This window comes from Oryctolagus cuniculus, chromosome 4 (genome assembly GCF_964237555.1).
Source record: "Oryctolagus cuniculus chromosome 4, mOryCun1.1, whole genome shotgun sequence".
Lineage (NCBI taxonomy): Eukaryota > Metazoa > Chordata > Mammalia > Lagomorpha > Leporidae > Oryctolagus > Oryctolagus cuniculus.
Window position 1 is genome coordinate 139,314,454 of NC_091435.1, and position 24,342 is coordinate 139,338,795.

At 41.3% G+C, this 24,342-nt stretch overlaps 1 protein-coding gene across 4 annotated transcripts in view; it reads left to right on the top strand.

Moving 5' to 3' along the window:
- Positions 1-1,293: 1,293 nt before the first annotated feature.
- Positions 1,294-24,342, top strand: part of ATR (ATR serine/threonine kinase) — a 124,915-nt gene continuing 101,866 nt past the window's right edge. The window contains exons 1-8 of one of the 4 annotated variants that reach the window (XM_051859026.2): positions 1,294-1,673; positions 11,858-11,949; positions 14,309-14,458; positions 16,337-17,214; positions 17,981-18,159; positions 18,590-18,781; positions 21,137-21,327; positions 21,748-21,903. In XM_051859026.2, the coding sequence (XP_051714986.2) occupies positions 1,615-1,673; positions 11,858-11,949; positions 14,309-14,458; positions 16,337-17,214; positions 17,981-18,159; positions 18,590-18,781; positions 21,137-21,327; positions 21,748-21,903 (1,897 nt within the window). In that variant the 5' untranslated portion in view covers positions 1,294-1,614. The remainder of the gene's footprint in view (positions 1,674-11,857; positions 11,950-14,308; positions 14,459-16,336; positions 17,215-17,980; positions 18,160-18,589; positions 18,782-21,136; positions 21,328-21,747; positions 21,904-24,342) is intronic. The other 3 variants (XR_007924529.2, XM_008266276.4, XM_070072689.1) reach the window with 3 other exon arrangements.

The window sequence follows — 24,342 nt, forward strand, 5'->3', positions numbered from 1 at the left end:
CTCTAATATAATGACTGTTGGGAATTCACCCCATTTTCATCAATGGGCAGACCATCTAGACAAAAAAAAAAAACGAAGCTAAACTACACTGTAAGGCTGGCGCTGTGGCACAGTGGGTAAAACTGTCACCTGCAGCACCAGCATCCCTTGTGGGCGCTGGTTTGAGTCCTGACTGCTCCACTTTTGATCTAGCTCTCTGCTATGGTCTGCGAAAGCCGTAGAAGATGGCCCAAGTCCTCAAGGCCCTGCACCCACGTGGGAGACCTGGAAGAAGTTCCTGGCGTCAGATCAGCTCAGCTCTGGCCATTGTGGCCATTTGGGGAGTGAACCACCCAGCAGATGGAAGACTTCTCTTTCTCTCTCTCTCTTTCTGCCTCTGCCTCTCTGTAACTCTACCTTTCAAATAAACCTTTTTTAAAAAATGCAAGGAATCGGCCGGCGCCGCGGCTCACTCGGCTAATCCTCCGCCTTGCGGCACCGGCACACCGGGTTCTAGTCCCGGTCGGGGCACCGGATTCTGTCCCGGTTGCCCCTCTTCCAGGCCAGCGCTCTGCTGTGGCCAGGGAGTGCAGTGGAGGATGGCCCAGGTGCTTGGGCCCTGCACCCCATGGGAGACCAGGAAAAGCACCTGGCTCCTGGCTCCTGCCATCGGATCAGCGTGGTGCGCCGGCCGTGGCGGCCATTGGAGGGTGAACCAACGGCAAAGGAAGACCTTTCTCTCTGTCTCTCTCTTTCTCTCACTGTCCACTCTGTCAAAAAAAAAAAAAAAAAAAAAAAAAAACCTGAACCATGAGGACATAGAGAACTGACCAGAGGGGCAGGCATTTGGCACTGTAGTTATGACACTGTTGGGATGCCTGCATGGGTTCAAGTCCCAGCTGCGCTCCCTATTCCAGCTTCCTGCTAATGTGCATCCCGAGAGGAAACAGGTGATGGGTCAAGCAGCTGAGTACCTTTCACCTGGAAGACCCAGAGTCAACTCTGGCTCCTGGCTTAAGCCTGGCTGTTAGGGAGTGAGACAGCGGTACATTCAACCCAACTTCCATTTTAAATATTACAGGCTGCTAGGATCTTCAAGTTGAAAAAACTGCACAAAAAACCACAAGACATTCACCTTTTGCCCTGTTACCTCTCGAAGGAGGCAAAGAGTGGTAGGAAAATGAGCAACGTTTAAAACGTGAGGAAATCTGGGCTCTGGCCTTGGCACTGACTCGCGGAATTCAGGGATTCTGGGCTGGGGCAGTCAAGTTCCTCTCCTCCTCAGATCCGATGATCTTGCGTCTCTGAAAGTTCAGCTGCCGAGCGCCCCCTCTCAAACCCCAGTTTTACCGCGAGCGTCGCCCGCGCACAGCGGCGAGCGCCATCAGGACCCGCCCCGGGCAACTCGAGCTCCGCGCGCTCCGCCCGCTTCCCCGCCCCCTGACGGCCTCGCGGCTTCCCCTGGGTCCTACGCGCCCCGGCAGGGGGCGTGGCGAGCTGCTCCAGCCGCGGCTTCCGGGAGCAGTTTTGGACCCTGCGAGGCTCCGTCGGGCGCCGCGCCTCTCCACCCGGGATAGCGGTGGCGAAGCGGGGAACTCGAGTTGGCGTGGTTGGCGAGGACCTCGCAACCTCAGCATGGGCGAGCATGGCCTGGAACTGGCCTCCATGATCCCCGCCCTGCGGGAGCTGGGCAGGTAGGGCCAGACCCCGCAGTCCTGGGTGTTGCGTCTTTCTCCGCCCGGCCGGGCCGGCGGCTCTTCCCTGGCGCGCGCTGGCTCCGATCCTCGCATTCCCCGCGGTCCTTACGGGGAGATGCTGTGTGTGCTGGGTGTTTCGCCGTCGGAGTGGCGGTTGATCAGAAGCGGGGGCGTCGTCAGCGATCTGTCGATCCGAGGGGAGGGGGCATCTGCTGGCGCCGCTTTACCTCAGGGTTACCCGGGAGCTCGCCCGGATCTAGAGGCTTACATTCTGGCCTTGGAGGACAGAGTCCCGTCTGATCTCTTTCTAGTCATTTTTCTACACTCTTTTTTTAAAGATTTTATTTTTATTTATTTGAAGTACAGAGTTATATATATAGAGAGAGCTTCCATCCGCTGGTTCACCCCCCAAGTGGCCACAACGGCCGGAGCTGAGCCGATTGGAAGCCTGGAATCAGGCCCAAGTGCTGGGGCCCAGGCTCTTGGGCCATCTTCTGCTTTCCCAGGCCATAGCAGAGAGCTGGATCGGAAGAGGAGCAGCCGGGACTAGAACCGGCACCCATAAGGGATGCTGGCTCTTCAGGCTTTGGTTTTAACCGCTGCACCACAGCGCCGGCCCCTCTACACTCATTGGCTTCCTGAAGACTTCTCTCCTTAGATGAGTGACATGAACCCATCAACCCCCTCCAGGCTCCTATTCTTTATGATCGCTCTTGGAGGAACTAGTTTACGTGTTGTCCCCAAACTGCCCTTAGAAGAAAAATAACCTCTCTGGTTTTCTGCACAGAGGTCAGTTGCTGGACAAGGCAGCTGGTTTCTTTCTTTTGAGGGACATCATAGTCCATTCTGAAGATATGACCCTGTGCGTATGGATGGCGGATACCTGGCCCGTTAGTTTAGTGAGAAATCCAAGGGATTGGCCACAGGGTCCACAAAAATGTACAAAAGTGTTGCCAAAGCTTGAAGATAACTTAATATTACTTCATGTGCAAGTGCTTGTTTTCTGTAAACCCCAAGAGTAAAGTTTTGAACGCCAGTATGTTAGGGAGAGAGGGGAAGAGTGTTGATGGTTGCTACCCCTTCTCAGCACACACAGGGTAACTACATCCATATCTGTGTCTATGTCTATGTCCATATAAGTGTATACTAGTAGTTTCACTGGATGTCCTGTGTCCTATACAAATTCTTTGCTTATCATATATAAAATATATGTTAGGTTCCCTACTCACCTTTCGTACTAGGAAATGCAAATTAACATATCCCAAGTAGTAGAACTCCTGGTTAAACTCTTCCTTCTCCCATGTTATTGTAAATGTACCATCCAGAAGCTTGGGAGTCTTCCTTGCTTCTCCTATCCCTTGATAATCCACAAGCTAATTCTGTCAATCATATTTTTGAAAAACATCTAGAATCTGACACTTCTCACCATCTCCGCTGCTACCACCATAATTTCTATTCTAGACCATTATGGTAACCTCTCAAGTGAACTCTCATTTCCACTTTTCCTCACTTAATAATGGATTTCCCACTCAGCAGTCAATAAGTGATTTCACAACTGTTGATCATATTGTAAATTATATAACAGTATAGCCCTGCACAAAGCTTTCCTTTGGCCTTCCACATTTATTATAAAATCCAGACTCTCACCAAGCCTCTAAGGACCTATCTGGTCTCAACTTGTTTCTCATCTCATCCTCTTCTGTCTTTGTCTTGTTTATTTCAGTGACATTGACCTGGTTTCTCCATGGCACCAAGATCATTCCTGCCTTTAAGGCTTTGCATTTATTGTTCATTCCATCAGAACTGACTGGTTCCTTTCATAAGTCATTTCAGAAGGTCTGATCTTCCTGTTTAAAACTTGCTGTCTTAAGATACATTGATATGGTGGGGCCGCATTGTGGTGCAAATGGTTAAACTCGCATTTGTGATGTCTGCATCCCATATCAGAGTGCTGGCTAGAGTGCTACTCTGCTTTCTTTCTTTTTTTTTTTTTAAGATTTATTTTTTATTTATTTGAAAGACAGAGTTACAGAGAGAGGTAGAGACAGAGAGAGAGATCTTCCATCTGCTGGTTCACTCCCCACATGGCTGCAACGGCTGGAGATGCACTGATCCGAAGCCAGGAGCCAGGAGCTTCCTTCAGGTCTCCCACGTGGGTGCAGGGGCCCAAGGACTTGGGCCATCTTCCACTGCTTTCCCAGGCCATAGCAGAGAGCTGGATTGGAAGAGGAGCAGCTGGAACTAGAACTGGCGCCCATATGGGATGCTGGCGTTTCAGGCCAGTGATTTAACCCGCGGCACCACAGTGCCAGCCCCCTGCTCTGCTTTCAGTACAGTTTCTTGCTAATGCATCTGGGAAGACAGTGGAAGATGGCCCAAGTACTGGGAACCCAGCCACCCATATGTGAGACCCAGGAGAAGCTCCTGGCTCCTGACTTTGCACAGGCCCAGACTTTTGTGGCCATTTGGGGAGTGAACCAGCAGATGGAATATCTATCACTCTGCCTTTCAAATAAATAGTTTTTTTTGAAAGGTATGTTCAGATGGTGATCATTGCTATTAAGATATTAATAGTAGCCACTACAGGAGATTTAGATGGTGAAAAGAAGCCAGTCATGTGAAGCTGGGAAGGTAATATCTGAGATGGAATAGGAAGATACAGAAATCCAGAGAATTAGCCTATTTTTAAATTAAAAAAAAATTTACTTGAGCAGCAGCAGAGAAGAGAGAGCACTCCCGTTTGTGGGTTCACTCCTGAAATGCCTGCAATGGCCAGGAAGGGGCTGGGCCAAAGCTGGAGGCTGGGAACTTAATCCAGGTCTCCCACTCGAATGGCATTAAATCTGGGTACTCCAGTGTGGGATGTGGGCTTCATAACCAGTATCTTAATTACAAGACAAAACACCTGCCCCAAGTTACTTTTTAAAGAATAGGAAGAGGGACTGGCGCTGTGGCACAGCGGGTTAAAACCCTGGCCTGAAGTGCCAGCATCCCGTATGGGCACCGGTTATAGTCCTGGCTGCTCCTCTTCCAGTCCAGCTCTCTGCTATGGCTTGGGAAAGCAGTGGAGGATGGCCCAAGTCCTTGGGCCCCTGCACCCACATGGGAGACCTGGAGAAAGCTCCTGGCCCCTGGCTTCGGATTGGTGCATCTCTAGCCGTTGCAGCCATGTGGGGAGTGAACCAGCAGATGGAAGACCTCTCTCTGTCTCTACCTCTCTCTGTAACTCTGTGTTTCAAATAAATAAAATAAATATTTTTTTAAAAAATAGGAAGAAGCTGAGCATAGGAAACAAATGTAATTTTATGAATTAAGCATGGAAAAGTAGGCAGGGGCCAAAACTTTCAGCACCTGATAGGCAAGAATAAGATGTTAGATTTGATTCTAAATGTAATGGGACACCATTAGAATGTTTTAAATAGGAAAATGGCAATTGAATTTATGTTTTAAAACATGGTTATTCTGGGCTGGCGCCGCGGCTCACTAGGCTAATCCTCCGCCTTGCGGTGCCGGCACACCGGGTTCTAGTCCTGGCACACCGGGTTCTAGTCCCGGTCGGGGTGCCGGATTCTGTCCCGGTTGCCCCTCTTCCAGGCCATCTCTCTGCTGTGGCCAGGGAGTGCAGTGGAGGATGGCCCAAGTGCTTGGGCCCTGCACCTGCATGGGAGACCAGGAGAAGCACCTGGCTCCTGCCATCGGATCAGCGCGGTGCGCCGGCCGCAGTGCGCCAGCCGCGGTGGCCATTGGAGGGTGAACCAAGGGCAAAGGAAGACCTTTCTCTCTGTCTCTCTCTCTCACTGTCCACTCTGCCTGTCAAAAATAAAAAAAAAAATAAAAAATAAAGAGAAAAAAAAAAAACATGGTTATTCTTCACTCCCCTGTTTAAAATTCTTCAATGCCTACTCATTGACTTTAGTACAAACTCCAAACTCCTTAGCCATCCTTTTGAACTTTGAGCTTACCTTTCCACCCTTGACCTTGTCTTCGCATTCATCTTCATGTTTCATTACTGCCTCCCCTTTAACCATAGAGAGCCTCTTACTAGGGCAGACCATGTTCTTGTTCCTAATCCTTTGCATGTACTGATTCCTCTGCTTGAAACACTCTCCCTTTTTTTATGTGATCTGCCTTTTAGGAATTCAGCTTTGTATCCAAGATGTGCTGTAATTGTAAGATACACAGTGGGTTTCAAAGACTTCCTACTAGAAAAATTCATTAAAAGTTCTGATTATTTTCATATTGATTACATATTCAAACAATATTTAGGTCAGTCAAACAAGTTTTGGTCAATTTTGCTCTCCCCTTTTTTTTTTGCATTCTCTTTAAAAACTTTTTTTTTTTTTATTTGAAAGGCAAAATGAGAGAGAGACAGACAGTCAGAGATCTCCCATTCGCTGGGTTGTTCCCCAAAATCCCTCAACATTTGGGATTGGGACAAGCCAAAGCCAAGATCTAGGAACACAGTCTTCCTTGTGGCTGGCAGAGAGCCAACTACCTGAGCTTCCCAGCGTGTGCTTAGCAGGAAGCTGGAATCAGAAGTGGAGAAGCTTCCAAGCACTCCAGTATGGGATGTGAGTGTCCTAAGTGGTGGCTTAATGACTGTGCCAAACACCCTCCCCTTTTTTACAATCTTATGTGGCTACTAGAAAATTATATATGTGGCTTGCATTCTTATTTCTGTTGGCCAGTGTTTATTTAGATACTAAGATCTATGGTACCAGGGTTGTTTTTATGTTCTTTCACATACAAATGTAACTACTTACTCTTTAATTCTCTATACCTGCTTCTAAGCATTTGTTAATTTTGGTAATGTAGTAATTTTTCTGTTAAACAAGTTCTTTTTTTTTTTTTTTTTAAAGATTTATTTATTTATTTGAAAGGCAGAGTTACAGAGAGGCAGAGAGAGAGAGAGAGAGAGAGAGAGGTCTTCTCCTAAAATGGCTACAATGGCCAGAGCTGGGGCAATCTGAAGCCAGGAGTCAGGAGCTTCTTCTGGGTCTCCCATGTGGGTACAGGCGCCCAAGCACTTGGGCCATCTTCTACTGCTTTCCCAGGCCATGGCAGAGAGATGGATCTGAAGTGAAACAGCCAGGACTAGAACTGGTGCCAATAAGGGATGCTGGTGCTACCGGTGGTGGTTTTACCCACTACACCAGGCCCTGAATAAGTTCTAGATGGTGTAGGAGATGCAAAGAGAAATACAACGCTTTTGCTGTAGTAGGAACTTATGCCCTAGTGATGCTGCAGAGGATGTGTAGAGAAATAAAACAGTCTCCTACCTCTACGAGCTTATGCTCTAGGGACAGGCATTTTACTCCTTAAATTATACATTAAGGATTAAGAAGCCACAAACTTCAGCAAAATTCTTAGGATGCACTCATCCATTCTTTCAAGAACAAAAATTTATTTTTTTATTTTTTAATTTTTTGACAGGCAGAGTTAGACAGTGAGAGAGAGAGACAGAGAGAAAGGTCTTCCTTCTGTTGGTTCACCCCCCAGATGACCACTACGGCCAGCACACTGTGCTGATCTGAAGCCAGGAGCCAGGTGCTTCCTCCTGGTCTCCCATGCGAGTGCAGGGCCCAAGGACCTGGGCCATCCTCCACTGCCTTCCCGGGCCACAGCAGAGAGCTGGACTGGAAGAGGAGCAACTGGGACAGAATCCGGCGCCCCGACCAGGACTAGAACCCGGTGTGCCGGCGCCGCAGGACGATTAGCCTATTGAGCCGCGGTGATGGCCCAAAAACAAAAAGTTTTTAATGTCTGCTCTTTGTACCAGAATCTTTTCCTTCATGGCACTTACTAGCTGTAAATGCCATGGATTCTGTATAAAATCAATTAGAATTGCAGTTTGTGATGAAACAATTAGGAAAACAATCTTTTCATTTTTCTGTTAGCACTATTTGAGATAATGGGTGCGAAAATATATATGTATTTTACAGTGCTAAACAGATATTGTAAATTGTGACTTACATGAAACATACTTTATGCCTTATAAATAACCAACTTTTCTACCACATACTAAGCTGTTTTGTCATTTGAAGGAATGGATTTTGCTAATCATTTATACAGAGCCCTCCATAAATCTTCTAGGTATAGTTAGTCATTCTCTGCTTTAGGTGTACATGATTATGATTATTTATGTGCATTCTGACCCTATCCCGGCAACAATTCTTACTTTCTTGAAGCAGTCTGTTTTATTTTCCTTTTGAATTGATTAAGTTACCGAATTAAGCATTTAAATTGGTTGAGTTATTAGCATCTGTACCCATCTTTTCATATATTGATGAAAGAAGTACCCCTTCTGTCCAGGGATTATCTTTTCACTTGTATCTGGTTTAAGAAAAAGGGCCTTCCATCTTGAGAATATTTTTGACTCCAAATATTCCTCTAGTTACTACTATAATTCTTTTCATATCCAAGCTTTAGAAAGGGTATACTATTCTCAGTGTTCACTTTTATCTGCTTTTCAGCCCTTGCAATCTGGCTTCTGCCTTAACTTCTACATTCAAACTCTAAAAATCCCAAAAGAGAGGCTGGAATTGTGGCATTGTTGTGTAGGGAGTTAGGTTGTTACACCAGCATCCCTTATGATTGCAAATTCAAGTCCTGGATGCCCCACTTCCATTCCAGTACACTGCTAAGGTGCTTAGGAATGCAATGGAAGATGGCCCAGGTAGCTAGGTCATTGCCATCCATATGGGAGACCAGCAAGGCATTCCAGGCTCCTGGCTTCTGCCTGACCCAGCCCTGGCCATTGTGGCCATTTAGGGAGTGAGCCAGTGAGTGGTAAATTCCTTCCTCCCTCCCTCCCTGTCTCTGTCTCTGTGTCTGTCTCTGTCTCTCGCCCTCTCTCTGGAACTGCCTTTCAAATAAGTAAAATAAATCTTTAAAAAATTAAATAATAAAAATCCAAAAAGAAAATACAGAAGTTAGTTCCACATGAGTCAAAGACCTAAGCATAAAAGCTGAAACTCTAAAATACCTCAGAAAAGAACATAGAGGAATAGCATTATGACATTGGATTTGGCAGTTATTTCTTGGCTATGGCACAAAAAACACAGACAGTAAAAGGAAAATTAGATAAATTGAAATTCATTGAGTTAAAAGACTTTGGTGCACCAAAGAACAAGATCAACAGAGTGAAATGGCAACCCATGGAATAGGAGAAAATATTTGTAAATCATATATTTGATAAGGAGTTTAATATCTAGAATATATTAAGAAGCCCTAGACTTCAACAAAAATAAACACAACCTCACTGAAGATGGACAAAGAACTTGAATAGACTTTTTTGCAAAGAAAATATACAGATGACCAATAAGCACATTCTTAAGATCACAGAGCTGCAAATCAAAACCACAAGGGGTAGCATTTAACCTAGTGAGTTAGACACTTTTGTCCCACTTTGGAATACCTGGGTTCAATTCCCAGTGCGTGTTCTTGACTCTGGCTCTCTGCTAATGCAGATCTTGGGAAGCAGCAGTGATCCCTCAAATGACTGGATTTCTGCCATTCATAAGAGAGACCTGGATTAAGTTTCCAGCTTTGATCTGGCCCAGCCTGGCCACTGCAGACATTTGGGGAGTGAGCCAACATATGGGAGCTCCCTGTATCTTTCTGTCTCTCTGTCTCTTTCAAGTATATAATTTATAAGAACCCACAATAAGATGCTATTTCATACTCATGTTAATAGCTGTGATCAAAGCCTTCCAAAATAACAAGTGTTAGTGAGGATATGAAGAAATTGGAACCCTTGTGCATTGGTTGTGTGGGGCTACCACAAAGAGTTAAACATAGAATTACCATATAATCCAGCACTTCTGGGTATACACTCAAAAGAACTGAAAGCAGTGTCATGAACAGGTGTTTTTGTACCCATGTTCATAGCATTCATTAGTCACAGAAACTAAAAGGTGGGTTAATAGAATGTGGTATATAGATAGACAATAGAACATTATTTAGCCTTTAAAGAAAGGCAGTTCTGACATGTGCTGTAACCTGGATGAACCTCGAAGACATGCTAAGCAAAATAGAGTCAGTCATAAAAAGACAAATACTGTAAGATTCACTTATATATGAGGTACCTAGATTAGTTAAGTTTATGGAGACAAAAAAGTAGATGTTGTTTATCTGGGTTAGGTGTAAATGGTATGTTATTGATTGTGGGTAGATTACAGTTTGAGAAGATGAAAATATTCTGGAGGTGGATGATGGTAATGGTTGCAAAACAATGTGAGTGTACTTAATACTGTAGAACTGTATACTTAAAAATGGTAAATTTCATGCTACATTTTCAAAAGCTAATTTGATCTTGTTAACTGCACCCTCCTTGAAGTTCTAATTTCCTTGGTTTTAGAATAAACCGGTGGTTTTTTTTTGTTTTGTTTTGTTTTGTTTTTCTGTTTCTCTAGCCATCTTTCCCTTTCTCCTTTATGACTTCTGTAACTTGAACTTAGGGTTCTTTCTTTGACTTTGTTTTTACTTAATTATGTTTGCGTGTGTATCCCAGGCTTTCACTACTACTAGCTGTATGATTTTAGGCAGGTTTTGTAATCTCTATGAGTGTAGTCTTCTCAAATACAACTTAAAATTTAATATCACTATCTTGTTGCTTGTGTGCATTAAATGAAATAACATGGACCATGTGTTTTGGCTTGTTTACTAGGTGAAATATAATGATAACTTGACCTATATCTCTAGGTTAGATATTTCTTGAGGTCCAGAACTAATTGCTGTCTTTTGGACTTCCCACTTAGTTGCTTTTTTGAGGCTTTAACTCAGTATTTCTAAAACTGGTTTTGTTTTTTCTCTCCAGTTCTGTGTTCCCCCTGTGACAGCTGCTTTGGTGAATGGCCTCACAATATACCTTGAATAGAAGTCTAGGTTTACTTACTAAGTCTCCCCCAGGAAACTGCTTCTATGACCTTCCCAATAGTAGCTTCTGGTGTGTTGACTGCCATATTATAGGTGCTCAGTAAATGTTTGTTGGCTTGGAGAATGGCTGTATGGTTCCTTATCTTATGTAGTGAAACACAGACTTTCTACTAAATTCTTACATTCTATTCTATAATGATTTAAACCAAGTCATAGAGCTCGGGTTGAATTTACTCAGGATTCTAGGGTGCAAGTCTTCTGCTTGTAATATATACCCTCTTTTTTTTTCTCTTGATTGGTACTAAAAACAAAGTATATGTCTTTTTTCTTAACATTAAAAAGCTTTTTTATTATGGAAAATTCCCAACAACAAAAGAAGAGAAAAAGAACATATATTAATTCTCCATGTACTCATCACCCAGTAAGATCAATTCATGACCCTCTTTCTCAATAAAGATTACTTTGAAGCAAATTCCAGGCATCATTTCATACATGAATATATTTATCTCTAAAGGGTAAAGATTTTTAAAGCATAATTACAGTACTATGTTCACACCTAAAACTGATAATTCCTTAGGAATACCAAATATCTGTTCTGCTTACTTTTTCCCATGTCATAGTATTTATTTGGAATCTGAATCCTGTTTGGATCATGAATTGCACTTGGTTGATATGTTTCTTAAGCCTTAGTTACAGATTTGTTCTCCTCTCTTTTTCTCTGTTGAAATTTATTTGCTAAAGAAACTGTTCTGGAGATTTTTCAAAAGTCAAGGTCCACACTGTTTAATAGGAATATATGTAAACCACATATGTACTTTAAATTTGTCTAGCAGGCACATTAAAAAAAGTAAAAAGGAAATAGGTGAAATTAATTTTAATAGTATATTTTATTTACCTCAGGATATCCAAATATTTCAGCATGTAATTAATGTAAAATTATTAATAGGATACTGTGCTTTTTGATTCTAAGTATTAGAAATTCAATATATATTTTATGCTTACAGCACATTTCAATTTGGATGAACAATCTTTCAGCTGCTGCATGTGGCTAATAGGTATCATGTTGAACAGGGAAGGTCTAGATTTTGCAGATTGGATTCTTCATGGTGTCATCAGTATGCTTTTTTCCCCCATGTAAATCAGTAGCATATATTTTAGGTATTTTTGTCATTTTTTTAAGTGGAATAATACTGGGAATGTTAACAATGAAACCAAACATATTTGGTAAGTTTAACCTCAAAGAAATTTTTGCAAGTACAATTGTGCATCCTTTTAAGGATTAAAAAATTTTTATTGTATTTTAGTGCCACTCCAGAAGAATATAATACAGTTGTACAGAAGCCAAGACAAATTCTATGTCAGTTCATTGACAGAATACTTACAGATGTAAATGTTGGTAAGAAACCAATTATTTCTTATGTAAACTTTGTAAATTGGATTGTTTTCTTTGCCATGTATACAACATTATACTTGTATTTTTCTTAATGTACTTTTAGGTGCAGAGTTATTATGTATGATTGTATTTTCAAGCAAGTTGTTATTCCATATTGCTTGTTGCCTCTTACATAATATGATTCAGGTGCTTAAAATAATTCTGTTTTCCTACTATCTAGATTTTCTTTGCTTGTTATGGGCTATTCTTTGGTAGCAGATATTGCACATAAAAAGCGTTTGACCATCTCTAAACATACGGACCCTCTTCTAGCTAGTTGTAGAGATGCAGCAAATACCACAAATTTCTATGAATAACAGTTGATGCCTTAGTCTGTAGGAAGTAGTAGGTTCTGTGAGTCGCTGAATCAACGACTGCCTGTTTGTGGCTATATAAAAATATTGCTGGGGCTGGCATTGTGTAGTGGGTGAAGCCGCCGCCTGCAACTCTGGCATCCCATTTGGGTGCTGGTTCATGACCTGGCTACTCCATTTCTGATCTGGATCCCTCCTGATGGCCTAGGAAAAGCACTGGAAGATAGCCCAAGTGCTTTGGGCCCCTGCTGCCCGTGTGGGGGACCTAGAAGAAACTTCTGGCTCCTGGCTTCTACCTGGCTCAGCCCTGACCATTGTGGGCATTTGGGGAGTGAACCAGTGGATGGACAATCTCTTTCTCTCTGTCTCTCCCTCTCTTTCTATAACTCTGACTTTCAAATAAATAAATAATCTGTAAAAAAATTTGCCAACTTGGCAAGTTAGTGTCATGTTGTATCTATTGAAGTTACCTAGAAGGGATAATACAGAATGGCATTTGGCTTAGGATTTTAACTTTTTAAAAAGATTTATTGATTTGAAAGGCAGAGTGACACAGATAGAGATTGGACTATCTTCCATCTACTGGTTTACTCCCCAAATGCCCTCAACAGCTGGTATTGGCCCAGGCTGAAGCCAGGAGCTTGGAACTCTTTCCTGGTCTCCCATGTGGAAGGCAGGAACCATTATCCACTGCCTCCAAGGAATATTACCAGGGAACTGGATTGTAAGCTGAGTAGCCAGGACTTAATCAGGCACTCTGAAATTGGATATCGGCATCCCAAGCATTGGCTTAACCTGCTGCTCCAAGATTTATCATTTTGATTACAGATTTGACACAGATTTTATGACTTATGACAGCCATTTAGCCTTTCTTCTTTTAATCAGTAGAATTTTGGGTTGCTGGGACAGGGTTATGCTAGAGTTGATGAAGCCTGTGTCCCATATTGGAGTACCTGGGTTCTCTATCTGGCTCCAGCTCCTGACTCCAGCTTCCGGCTAATGCACATCTTGGGTGGCAGCAGTGGTGGCTCGAGTGATTTGTTTCCTGCCACCCACATGGGAGACCTGGATTGAATTCCCAGCTCCTGGCTTCCGCCTGGGCCGAGTCCCAGCCACTGCAGGCATGTGAGAAATGAACCAGCAGATGGGAGTTCTCTTTCTCTGTGTCTCTCTCTCTCTGCTTTTCAAATAAATAAAACAAATGTTTAAAGCTGAAATTGAGGGTTGCTGAAAACTTACAGAGGACTACTGAACTTACAAATACTTGCAAGAAGTATTTTCGTACGGTGCCCTTTGTGTTTAGACTACTTGCCCTTCCTTACCCTCTCGGTTGGACCAATTCATCATAGAGGAATCAGTTCCTTCACAGTATCTTCTTTATCCTTATTCTGGATTACTGCAGTTGCCATGTTTAAAAGTTATTAGTTAATTGTTTCACTGCCTCACCAGAAAGAGATTTTTTTTAAAAAATATTTACTTATTTATTTATTTGAAAGAGTTACACAGAGAAAGAAGGAGAGGCAGAGAGAGAGAGGTCTTCCATCCGCTGGTTCACTCCCCAGATGGCCACAACTGCCAAAGCTGTACCAATCTGAAGCCAGGAGCCAGGAGCTTCTTGTGGGCCTCCCACATGGGTATAGGAGCCCAAGGACCTGGGCCATCTTCCACTGCTTTCTCAGGCCATAGCAGAGAGCTGGATAGGAAGTGGAGCATCCGGGTCTTGAACCGGTGCCCATATGAGATGCTGGCGCTGCAGGCAGTAGCTTAACCCACTATGCCACAGTGCTGGCCCCCAGATTGTGATTTTTTTAAAAAAAATCTTCAGATTTTATAATACAGTGCCTGACATGATTATTAAACATTTAAAATTAGATAACAGTGTAGTGTTCAACCTCATCAATTTCGTGTAAGTACTGTGCTAGACATAATTCTAGTCACCAAGGTCATTCTTAACAAAAGGACTGCTGTTAATTTGTTATGACTCTAAAATGAGTATTTTGTTGTTTTAGTTGCTGTGGAACTTATAAAGAAAACTGACTCTCAGCCAACCTCTGTGATGTTACTTGATTTTATCCAGCATATCATGAAATCTTCCCCACTTATGTTTGTAAATGTGAATGGAAGCCATGGACAAAATGAAGCCAAAGGCAACTGTATTGGTAAGTACTGCTATTCATACATTTATCTGCAATCTATTGCTGGCGTTGTGTTGCAGGTGGCAGCTTAACCTGCTACGCCACAACTCTGGCCCCTGTTGTAGTGGTTATTAAACTGTATTGTAGGGGCTGGCGCTGTGGTGTAGCAGGTAAAGCTGCCACCTGCAGTGCCGGCATGCCATCTGGGCATGGGTTCGAGACCCAGCTGCTCCACTTCCAATCCAGCTCTTTGCTATGGCCTGGGAAAGCAGTGGAAGATGGCCCAAGTCCTTGGGCCCCTGAACCCGTGTGGGAGACTGGAAGAAACTTCTGGCTCCTGGCTTCGAATCGGTGCGGCTTCGGCCGTTGCGGCCATCTGGGGAGTGAATCAGCAAATGGAAGACCTATCTCTCTCTCTGCCTCTCCCTCTCTCTCTGTGTAGCTGTGACTTTCAAGTAAAATAAATAAATCTTTATTAAAAAAATAAGTTGTATTGTAGTCACCTGTTTATATTGTATTCTTGACTACAGTTTTTTTGTTTTTTATTTTTTGGTTTCTTTTAGATTTATTTATTTGAAAGGCAGAGTAACAGTCAGGGAGAGATAGAGAGAGATCTTCCATCCATGGGTTCATTCCCCAAATGCCTGCAACGGGACAAAGCCAGGAGCCAAGAACTCTATCAGGATCTCCCATGTCAATGGCAGGAACCCAAGTGCCCGGGCCATCATCCCTGCCTCCCAGGCTCCTCAGCGAGAAGCTGGATCAGAAGCACAGAGTAGCCAGGACTTGAATCAGGCACTCTGACATGGGATGCAGGCATCCGAAGCAATGGTCCAACTTGCTGTGCCACAACGCCCACCCAATGGCTACAGGCATTTTTCAATTACAAGTCATAAGCCACTAATGAATTGTGAGGTTACTTTATGGCATCATCAGCATTTAAAATAAGAAGAAATAGACTAGAAAATATCATGCTATATTGTGTGTAATATGAATTAGTACTCTCTTATGAAACTTTTTAAAATATTTTATTTATCTGAAAGGTAGAAAGAGAGAGGGGGAGAGAGAGGGAGGGAGGTAGAGAGAGAAAGACCTTCCATCCATCTTCTGGTTCACTCCCCAGATGCCTGTAATAGCCAGGCCTGGGCCAGGCCAAAGCCTGGCTGCTAGGAACTGAGTCCTAGTCTGCCATATGAATGACAAGACTCCAGCTACTTAAACCAGCGCCTGTTGCCTCCCAGGGTGCACAGTAGTAGGAAGCTGGAATAAACAGCAGACCAGGACCCTAACCCAGGCATTCCAACTGGGGGTGCGGACATCTAGGGTGCCATCCTAACTGCTGTGCTGAATGCCCAGCCCTATTTTGTGAAACTTTTATTTCATATTTTTGAATAAAATAAATATGCCTATGTAGACTTGGTTGTGATATAAGATAGACTTCTGAATCATAGTCAAAGAGTTTAAGAGGCCATATGTAGAATTTTTAAGGAAAGAATTAGTTATTTAGGCTTATTTACCTGGGATAGAGCATCACTCAATAAATTTTTGTCACAGGAGTGATAATTGCTGCCATTTACTGAACATCTATTATACTTTGAAAGCTATGCTAATTGTTTACATATTTTATATTTATTCTCATGTTAACCCGTAACATAGATATCATAGGTGAAGTTTCAGAGGTTCAGAGAATTGTAAAGTTCCTAAAACTAATAAGAGGGAGGCTAGGACCTTGTCTAACTCGAGAGCTGGTATTCTAAACTAGAATGGTTGCATTGTGTAAGAAGTGTTTTAGTCTATTTTATTAGTGAAGTTTATACCTTCAAAATCAAGCATTTTGCAAATTAATTAGCGCTTCTAACATACTTGTTTATTTAATACCTTTTTTGTTTATTATTTTCAAAGAATTCAGTAATTGGATCATAACAAGACTTCTGCGGATTGCAGCAACTCCATCCTGTCACATGTTGCACAAGAAAATCTGTGAAGTCATCTGCTCATTATTATTTCTTTTTAAAAGCAAGAGTCCTGCTATTTTTGGAGTGCTCACAAAGGAATTATTGGATCTTTTTGAAGATTTGATTTGCCTCCACAGAAAACACGCAACGGGACATGTTGTGGAATGGCCAGTGGTTGTTAGCCACTTTTTAAGTCAATTAGATGAACACATGGGTTATTTACAACCAGCTCCTTTGCAGTTCATGAGCATGCAGAATCTAGAATTTATTGAAGCCACTTTATTAATGGTTCTTATTCGTATTGTCGCAATTGTGTTTTTTAGAAGGCAAGAGCTCTTACTTTGGCATATAGGTTGTGTTCTGCTAGAGTGTGGTAGTCCAAAAATTAAATCTTTAGCAATCACCCTTTTAACTGAACTCTTTGAGCTTGGAGGACTACCAGCACAACCAGCCAGCACTTTTTTTAGCTCCTTTTTGGAGTTATTAAAACATCTTGTAGAAATGGATGCTGACCAATTAAAACTCTATGAAAAGCCACTGTCAAAGCTGATAAAGACATTGTTCCCCTTTGATGCAGAAGCCTACAGAAATATTGAACCTGTCTATTTAAATATGCTGCTGGAAAAACTCTGTGTCATGTTTGAAGATGGTGTGCTTATGCGGCTTAAGTCTGATTTGCTAAAAGCAGCTTTGTGCCATTTACTGCAGTATTTTCTTAAATTTGTGCCAGCTGGATATGAAACTGCTTTACAAGTCAGAAAGGTCTATGTAAGAAATATTTGTAGAGCTCTTGTGGATGTGCTTGGAGTTCAGGTAGATGCAGGGGTAAGTCATATTCAGTGTGTTGCTTCTGAAGTTTGTGTTTTGTTCATCATTTAAGTATGTACAAATGTACAAGATAGGATAAAGGGAAAATAGAATATCTTTAATAATGCATACTCAAGACATAATGATTTTCATATTCTAATCTGGCTCCTTATTATGGATTTTTACTTTGATTTCAGAAGAATTTATTCACGAAGTTGGTATTCAACTGCCTAGGGGTAGAATGCTTTAAAGTAGAATTTGTAAAGTTTGAACATGGTTTTTGCATTTTTTTTTCCCATCGAAAGGGAGTCTGTTATTAACTTACATCCAGGAACTTTGATTATTTTATCTTGGACAAATTATTATCAATCACTCTTAGAAAATCTGTGATTAATCAGTTATGCCCTCTTTCCTATTTGGATTCTGGGAGACAGGCAAAACAATAAAGTAGTCAGATTTTATTAACTTGATTAAACAGTTTATCTGTAAACCTTGCTGGATTAACAAAACAATAATTTTCTTACAGAATTTTTTTTTTTTTTAGCATTTTGATAGAGGGGGAAAATAGGTTACAGAGAGGATTTGCCTTAAGCTTTCTGAGACTATGTATGGAGCCATAATTGATATATGAACTGTGAAATAATATAGGCTAATTTTCTGTTTGTTTTGCATTATGAGACTCTGAAAATAGTTTACTAGAAAACAGATGACTGACACTCAATATATTATTTGCTGTCTGTGAATAATATAAACATTTTCTAATAGATTATTTTTGTTTTCTCAGTACTTGTTGGGACCACTGTATGCAGCCTTGAAGATGGAAACTATGGAAATCCTTGAGGAGATTCCATGTCAAACCCCACAGGAAAGCCTCAGCAGCGATAGTGATGGAATATCACCCAAAAGGCGTCGACTCAGCTCATCTCTAAACTCTTCCAAAAGAACGTCCAAAGTGACTGAGGAGTATGAACTTCATTCAGTTTGTGTTTAGTTGTTTAATAAAACTTTGTTTTCTTCCAAAACTTAACATTAGTTAAGTGCTTTGATTTAAATACACCACTTGTAGTCTCTTCTAGTATAAAATTCTTAATGGCTACATAAAGTTGCTTTGCATATTTTTAAATGCCTAACTTTTTACCATGTGAAAAATCTGTGAGATTATTCATCTGTCATCAATTTTTGTGTTAACAAGTAAACTATCTTTTGTATTATAGTCAAAGAACTGCCATATTTCAGTTAGCCCTGAACATTGTTTTTATTGTTGTTTTAAATCTATCCTCATATAAATTTCAATAGTTGATATTACATGGTATATTTTGTTTTAAATATGTTTTCTCTTTGAACTAAATGTATATTGATCATTAATTTCTACTATGATTATAATTAATTATAGAATTAAACATGTGGATATGAACAAAAAGAGCATTTTGTGGAGTGCACTGAAACAGAAAGCTGAATTCCTTCAGATTTCCCTCGAATATAATAATCTAAAGAATCCTGTTATTGAGACTTTAGAAGGAATCACTGTTGTCTTACAACTGACAGCTCTGTGTACTGTTCACTGTTCTCAGCAAAACATGGACTGGTAAAACAACTTCTTGTATTTTCTGGGTGGGTTTCCTATATGAATTTGGATTTACTGTTTTATGAGATGTCATTTTTCATTTGATTTGTATAACCTCAGAACACAAACTTTTCAATGAGTAGATAAGAAATTTATTTTCTGTTGAGCGCTTTTTTTTCTTTTTTCTTTTTTTTTTTTTTTTTTTTTTTTTTTTTTTGTATATATTTTTTTTTAATATTTATTTATTTGAAAGGCAGAGTTACAGAGAGGCAGAGGTCTTCCATCAGCTGGTTCACTCCCCAAATGACCGCAATGGCCAAAGTACTACTTTTTTTTCTTTTTTCAAAGATTTATTTGAAAGTCAGAGTTACACAGAGAGAGACATACAGGCAGAGAGAGAGGTCTTCCATCCACTGGTTCACTCCCCAATTGGCCACAACAACCAGAGCTGCTCCGATCTGAAGCCGGGAGCCAGGAGCTTCTTCTGGGTCTCCCACGTGGGTGCAGGGGCCCAAGGACTTGGGCCATCTTCCACTGCTTTCCCAGGCCACAGCAGAGAGCTGGATCGGAAGAGGAGCAGCCGAGACTAAAACCAGTGCCCATATAGGATGCCGGTGCTTCAGGCAAGGGCATTAACCCGCTGCACCACATCGCTGGACCTATAAACAAATATTTTTTTTAAAAAAAGCTTATTTTGATATAAAAATATTTGAAATCCATCATAGCTTTAATATACTTTTTCCATGAACTTTTGAAGATGTCTCATACATATCTTATTTAACGTTTATGACAGTCCTGTGAGGGAACTACTTTTATGCCCATTTTACAAATAAGAAATTGAGACATGTTGAGGCCCTTTTTGTCTGAAACTTCAACTTTTCTGAGGACATGTAACTAGAAAATAGCAAAAGCCAGTGTTCTTTTGATTCTTTCATTTCTACCTTTGATAGTAACAATTTAGAATGCACTAGAAGTATATTTCAGTTCAGAATCCTTAATATTTAGTTTTATGTTTCTATCAGAAGAGACAAAGTAGGAAGTCTGACGATTTAGTTGTATTTGTCCTGCAATGTTTTAGACATAAGCATTCCTTATTTTTTATCATCATCTGACTCACTTTTTTCCTAATCTGTACAAAGTTATAAAAGATACTGTAGGGAGGGGCCGGCGCCGTGGCGCAGTAGGTTAATCTTCCGCCTGTGTGGCGCCGGCATCCCAAATGGGAGCTGGAAGAAGCTCCTGGCTCCTGGCTTCGGATTGGCGCAGCTCCGGTTGTTGTGGCCATCTGGGGAGTGACCCAGCAGAAGGAAGACTCTCTCTCTCTCTCCCTTTCTCTCTCTCTACCTTTCACTGTCTATAACTCTACCTCTCAAATAAATAAATAAAATCTTTAAAAAAAATATTGTAGGGTAACAATTTTAGTTCAGATTATATTAATTTAGAATTTGAAATAATTTAAAGGAATGGATGATTAGGCCGATGTGTGCCCTTGCTTGCCTTGTTATTACGAAAAGGTTTATTGGTGCTGGCATTACAGCAAAGTAGGTAAAGCAACCTCCTGCAACTCTGGCATCCTGGCTGCCTCACTTCTGATCCAGCTCCCTGCTATTGGCCTGCGAAAGCCATGAAAGATGGTGCAAGTGTTTGGACCCCTGCCACTCACGCAGATCAGAAAGAAGCTCCTGGTCCTGGCTTTGGCCTGGCCCAACCCTGATCATTGTGGCCATCTGGGGAGTGAACCAGTGGATGAGAAATCTTTCTCCCTCTCCCTGTCTCTCCCTCTCTCTCTCTAATACTGACTTTCAAATAAATAAATAAATCTTTAAAAAAGGAGGGAGTTAATAAACAGAACTGTTATTTTAAGCCTGGTGACACATGTTACTATTCTAAATTAATTTTATTTATTTTTTAAAGATTTATTTATTTGAGAGTTAGAGTTACAGACAGTGGTAGGGAGACACAGAGAGAAAGGTCTCCTATCCACTGGTTCACTCCCCAAATGGCCACAAAGGCCAGAGCTGAGCCAATCAGGAGCCAGGAGCTTCTTCTGGGTCTCCCACATGTGGGCCATCATTCAGTGCTTTCCAAGGCCATAGCAGAGCTGGGTCAGAAGAGGAGAAGCTGGGACTAGATAGAATTGGCATCCCATATGCTGGCGCCACAGGCGGAAGATTAACTTGTGCCACAGCACCTCTAGATTAATTTTAATTCCCAGTCCTAAGAATGATTAAAACCAACATAAAGAGATTAAAATAACAACATATTAATTGAATTGCATATTTACTTTAAATTGATTTAAGTTATACAATTTCTTTTGGCTTTATTAGAGTATCAGGTTTGACTATAACAAAATTTATCTTAATTCTAATATTGCAGCCAGAATTTCACAGACTGTCAACACAAATGTAAGAAGAAACCTTCTGTAGTGGTAACTTGGATGTCTTTGGATTTTTTCACAAAAGTGCTTAAGAGCTGTAGGAGTTTATTAGAATCTGTTCAGAAACCTGACCTAGAGGCAGTCATTGATAACGTGGTGAAAATTTATGATGCTTTGGTTTATATGCAAGGTGAGTACAAATAAATAGTAGATCAAAATAGCTTTCAAAGATGATCAGTATGGAAATAGTCATTCTTTTTTGCCTGACACCTAAATGCACAAGTATTTGGAATACTTAGCTGTTTTTTCTCTTGTCAGTATATCCTTATTTATTATTCTTCATCAATTAAAATTATTTATAACTTTTAAGTTTTCTGATTTGAGAATCTGTTGATGCAGTGATCCTTTTGAAAAAACATTTTAATATAGTGACATCTCATGTCTTTGAATTCACAGACTTCAGAACATTCATGGATTTCTATATTAAGAATCCCTTTTTCCTGCTTGTACATTATAATTCCATTTGATATTTCAAATGTCTGTTTTTACTTAAAAAGGAGACAGGGTTTAAATGAAAGATATAACGTACAGCACCTGTTGTGTGTTCCAGTAGTAAAAAGTCCATTTGAAGATCATATCCTGGAAGATTTGTGTGGAATGCTTTCACTTCCGTGGATTTATCCTCATTCTGATGATGGCTCTTTGAAGTTGACCACATTTGCCACTAATCTTCTAGCATTAAGTGAGAGGATTTCAGATAGCTACTGTAAGTAGTCACAAAATTTTGTCTAATGTGTGTGATTTATTTTAACTTTATTTAGCATTTCTAATACTTATAATTTATATTTTTCAATAATTAAAAGGGATAGTACTTTTTTTTTCAAAGATTTATTTATTTATTTGAAAGAGTTACACAGAGAGAGACGTACAGGCAGAGAGAGAGAGAGAGAGAGAGAGGTCTTCCATTTACTGGTTCACTCCCCAATTGGCCACAATGGCTGGAGCTGTGCTGATCTGAAGCCAGAAGCCAGGAGCCTCTTCTCGGTCTCCCACACAGGTACCGGGGCCCAAGGAATTGGGCCATCCTCTACTTCTTTCCCAGGCCATAGCAGAGAGCTGGATTGGAAGTGGAGCAGCCAGGACACGAACTGGTGTCCATATGGGATGCTGGCACTGCAGGTGGTGGCTTTACCCACTGTGCCACAGCACCGGCTCCAAGATGGTACATTTTTAATAATTCAAAAAAGAATTATATGTGTAAAAAGTAAAAAATGAAAGTCTACCCCAAGATATCCCATTTCCTTTCTTTCTATAAAAGTTTGAAATATATTTTTACATATCTTTATCTTTACTTAATAAAATTATGAAATATTTGACAAATAAAAAAAAAGGAAAGCAATACACCAAATACTTTTAACAACTTCCCAGTTTAAGAAATAAAATGTTGGGGCCAGTACTGTGGCGTAGTAGGCTAAGCCTCCACCTGTGCTGCCGGCATCCCACGTGGGCACTGGTTCTTTCCTGGCTACTCCTCTTCTTCCCATCCAGGTCTCTGCTATGGGCTGGGAAACCGGGCCCCTTTCCTTGTGGGAGACCCTGAAGAAACTCCTGGCTCCTGGCTGCAGATCGGCTCAGCTTCAGCCATTGTGGCCATTTGGGGAATGAACTGTGGATGGAAGACATAACCTTTCTCTCTGACTCTTCCTCTCTCTGTGGCTCTACCTCTTAAATAAATAAATAAAATCTTAGAAAGAGAGAGAGAGAGAGAGGGAGGGAGGGAAGGAGGGAGGGAGGGAGGGAGGGAGGGAGGAAGGAAGGAAGGAATTGTTAAGGATGTAGTGGGTATTTGACCTACTGGTTGTCAGCAGTTAAGACAACTACTTAGATGCCTGGGCCCCGTATTCAACTACCTCAGTGTGGTAACTGGCTCCAGCTCTAGACTTCAGCTTCCTGTTATTGCAGACCCTGCAGGATAACAGTGATGGCTGCCTTCCACCCATGGAGGACACTGAGATTCTGCTTCTGGCTTTGGCCCAGCCCAGTCTCGGCCATTTCTGGCATTCAGAGAGTGAGCCAGTGAATGAGAGTTCCCTATTTGTCTCTCTCTGTGTCTCTTAAAAATTCTTTGTTTTTATTTTTAAAAAGTAAAATAAAATGTTGGAGATATAGTGGAACCCCTTTGTTCCTCCGATAATTTCTCTTCATTCTCCGCAGAGATAACTACTGTTCTGAATTTGGTATTTATTATTCTCATGAATATTTGATTACTTTTACTATATATGTTTATCTCTAAATAATACACAGAATTATATTTCCTTTATAACTTCCATTTTGTTGGTCAATATTATCTTCATGAGAGTTACCCATAGTGATACATGTAACTCTGCTATTTTATTTAAACTTCTCAATAGTATTCAAGTGTGTGGATAAACACTATTTATCTAGCCACCTATTGGCAGGCCATCAGATTGTTTCCAGTTTTTTTATAAATGCAAGCAAAATTTCCAAGGATATTTTAATAAGTGACCATGTGGTTATTCCAAAGCCTTGCTATTTGGAAAGTGTAGTCCCCAGAGCAGTAAGTGGTGATGTCACCATTTGGGAACTTGTTAAAGTAGAGAATCTTGTGCTCCCCCAAGACCTTCAGGATCAGAAACTGTTTTAACAAGACCTCAGGTGATTCATATGCATATTAAAGCTTGAGAAGCAGTATTTTTTTTTAATTAATTAATTAATTTATTTGAAAGTCAGAGTTAGAGAAAGGGAGAGACAGATTTTCCATATACTGGTTCACTTCCCAGATGGCCACAATGGCCAGGGCTGGGCCACCCTGAAGCCAGGAGCCAGGAAATTCATCCAGGTCTCCCACATGGGTGGCAGTAGCCCAAACACTTGAGCCATCCTCCAGTGCTTTTCCCAGGCCATTAGCAGGGAGCTTGATTGGAAATGAAGCAGTCAAGGACATGAACCAGCACCCATATGAGCTGCCAGCCTTGTAGACAGCAGCTTTACCTGCTGTGCCACAACGTGGCTCCCTAAGAAGTAGTATTTCAGACTAAGAATGGAATTGTTGGATTGTAGAGTTTGCTTATCCTCAGCTCTGTTCTACTGTATTCTCCAGTGATGTGCCTGCCAATTTATATTTCTGTTAATAGAATATGAGAGTACCTGTTGTTCCACATCCTCTCTGATACATAACCTTGTT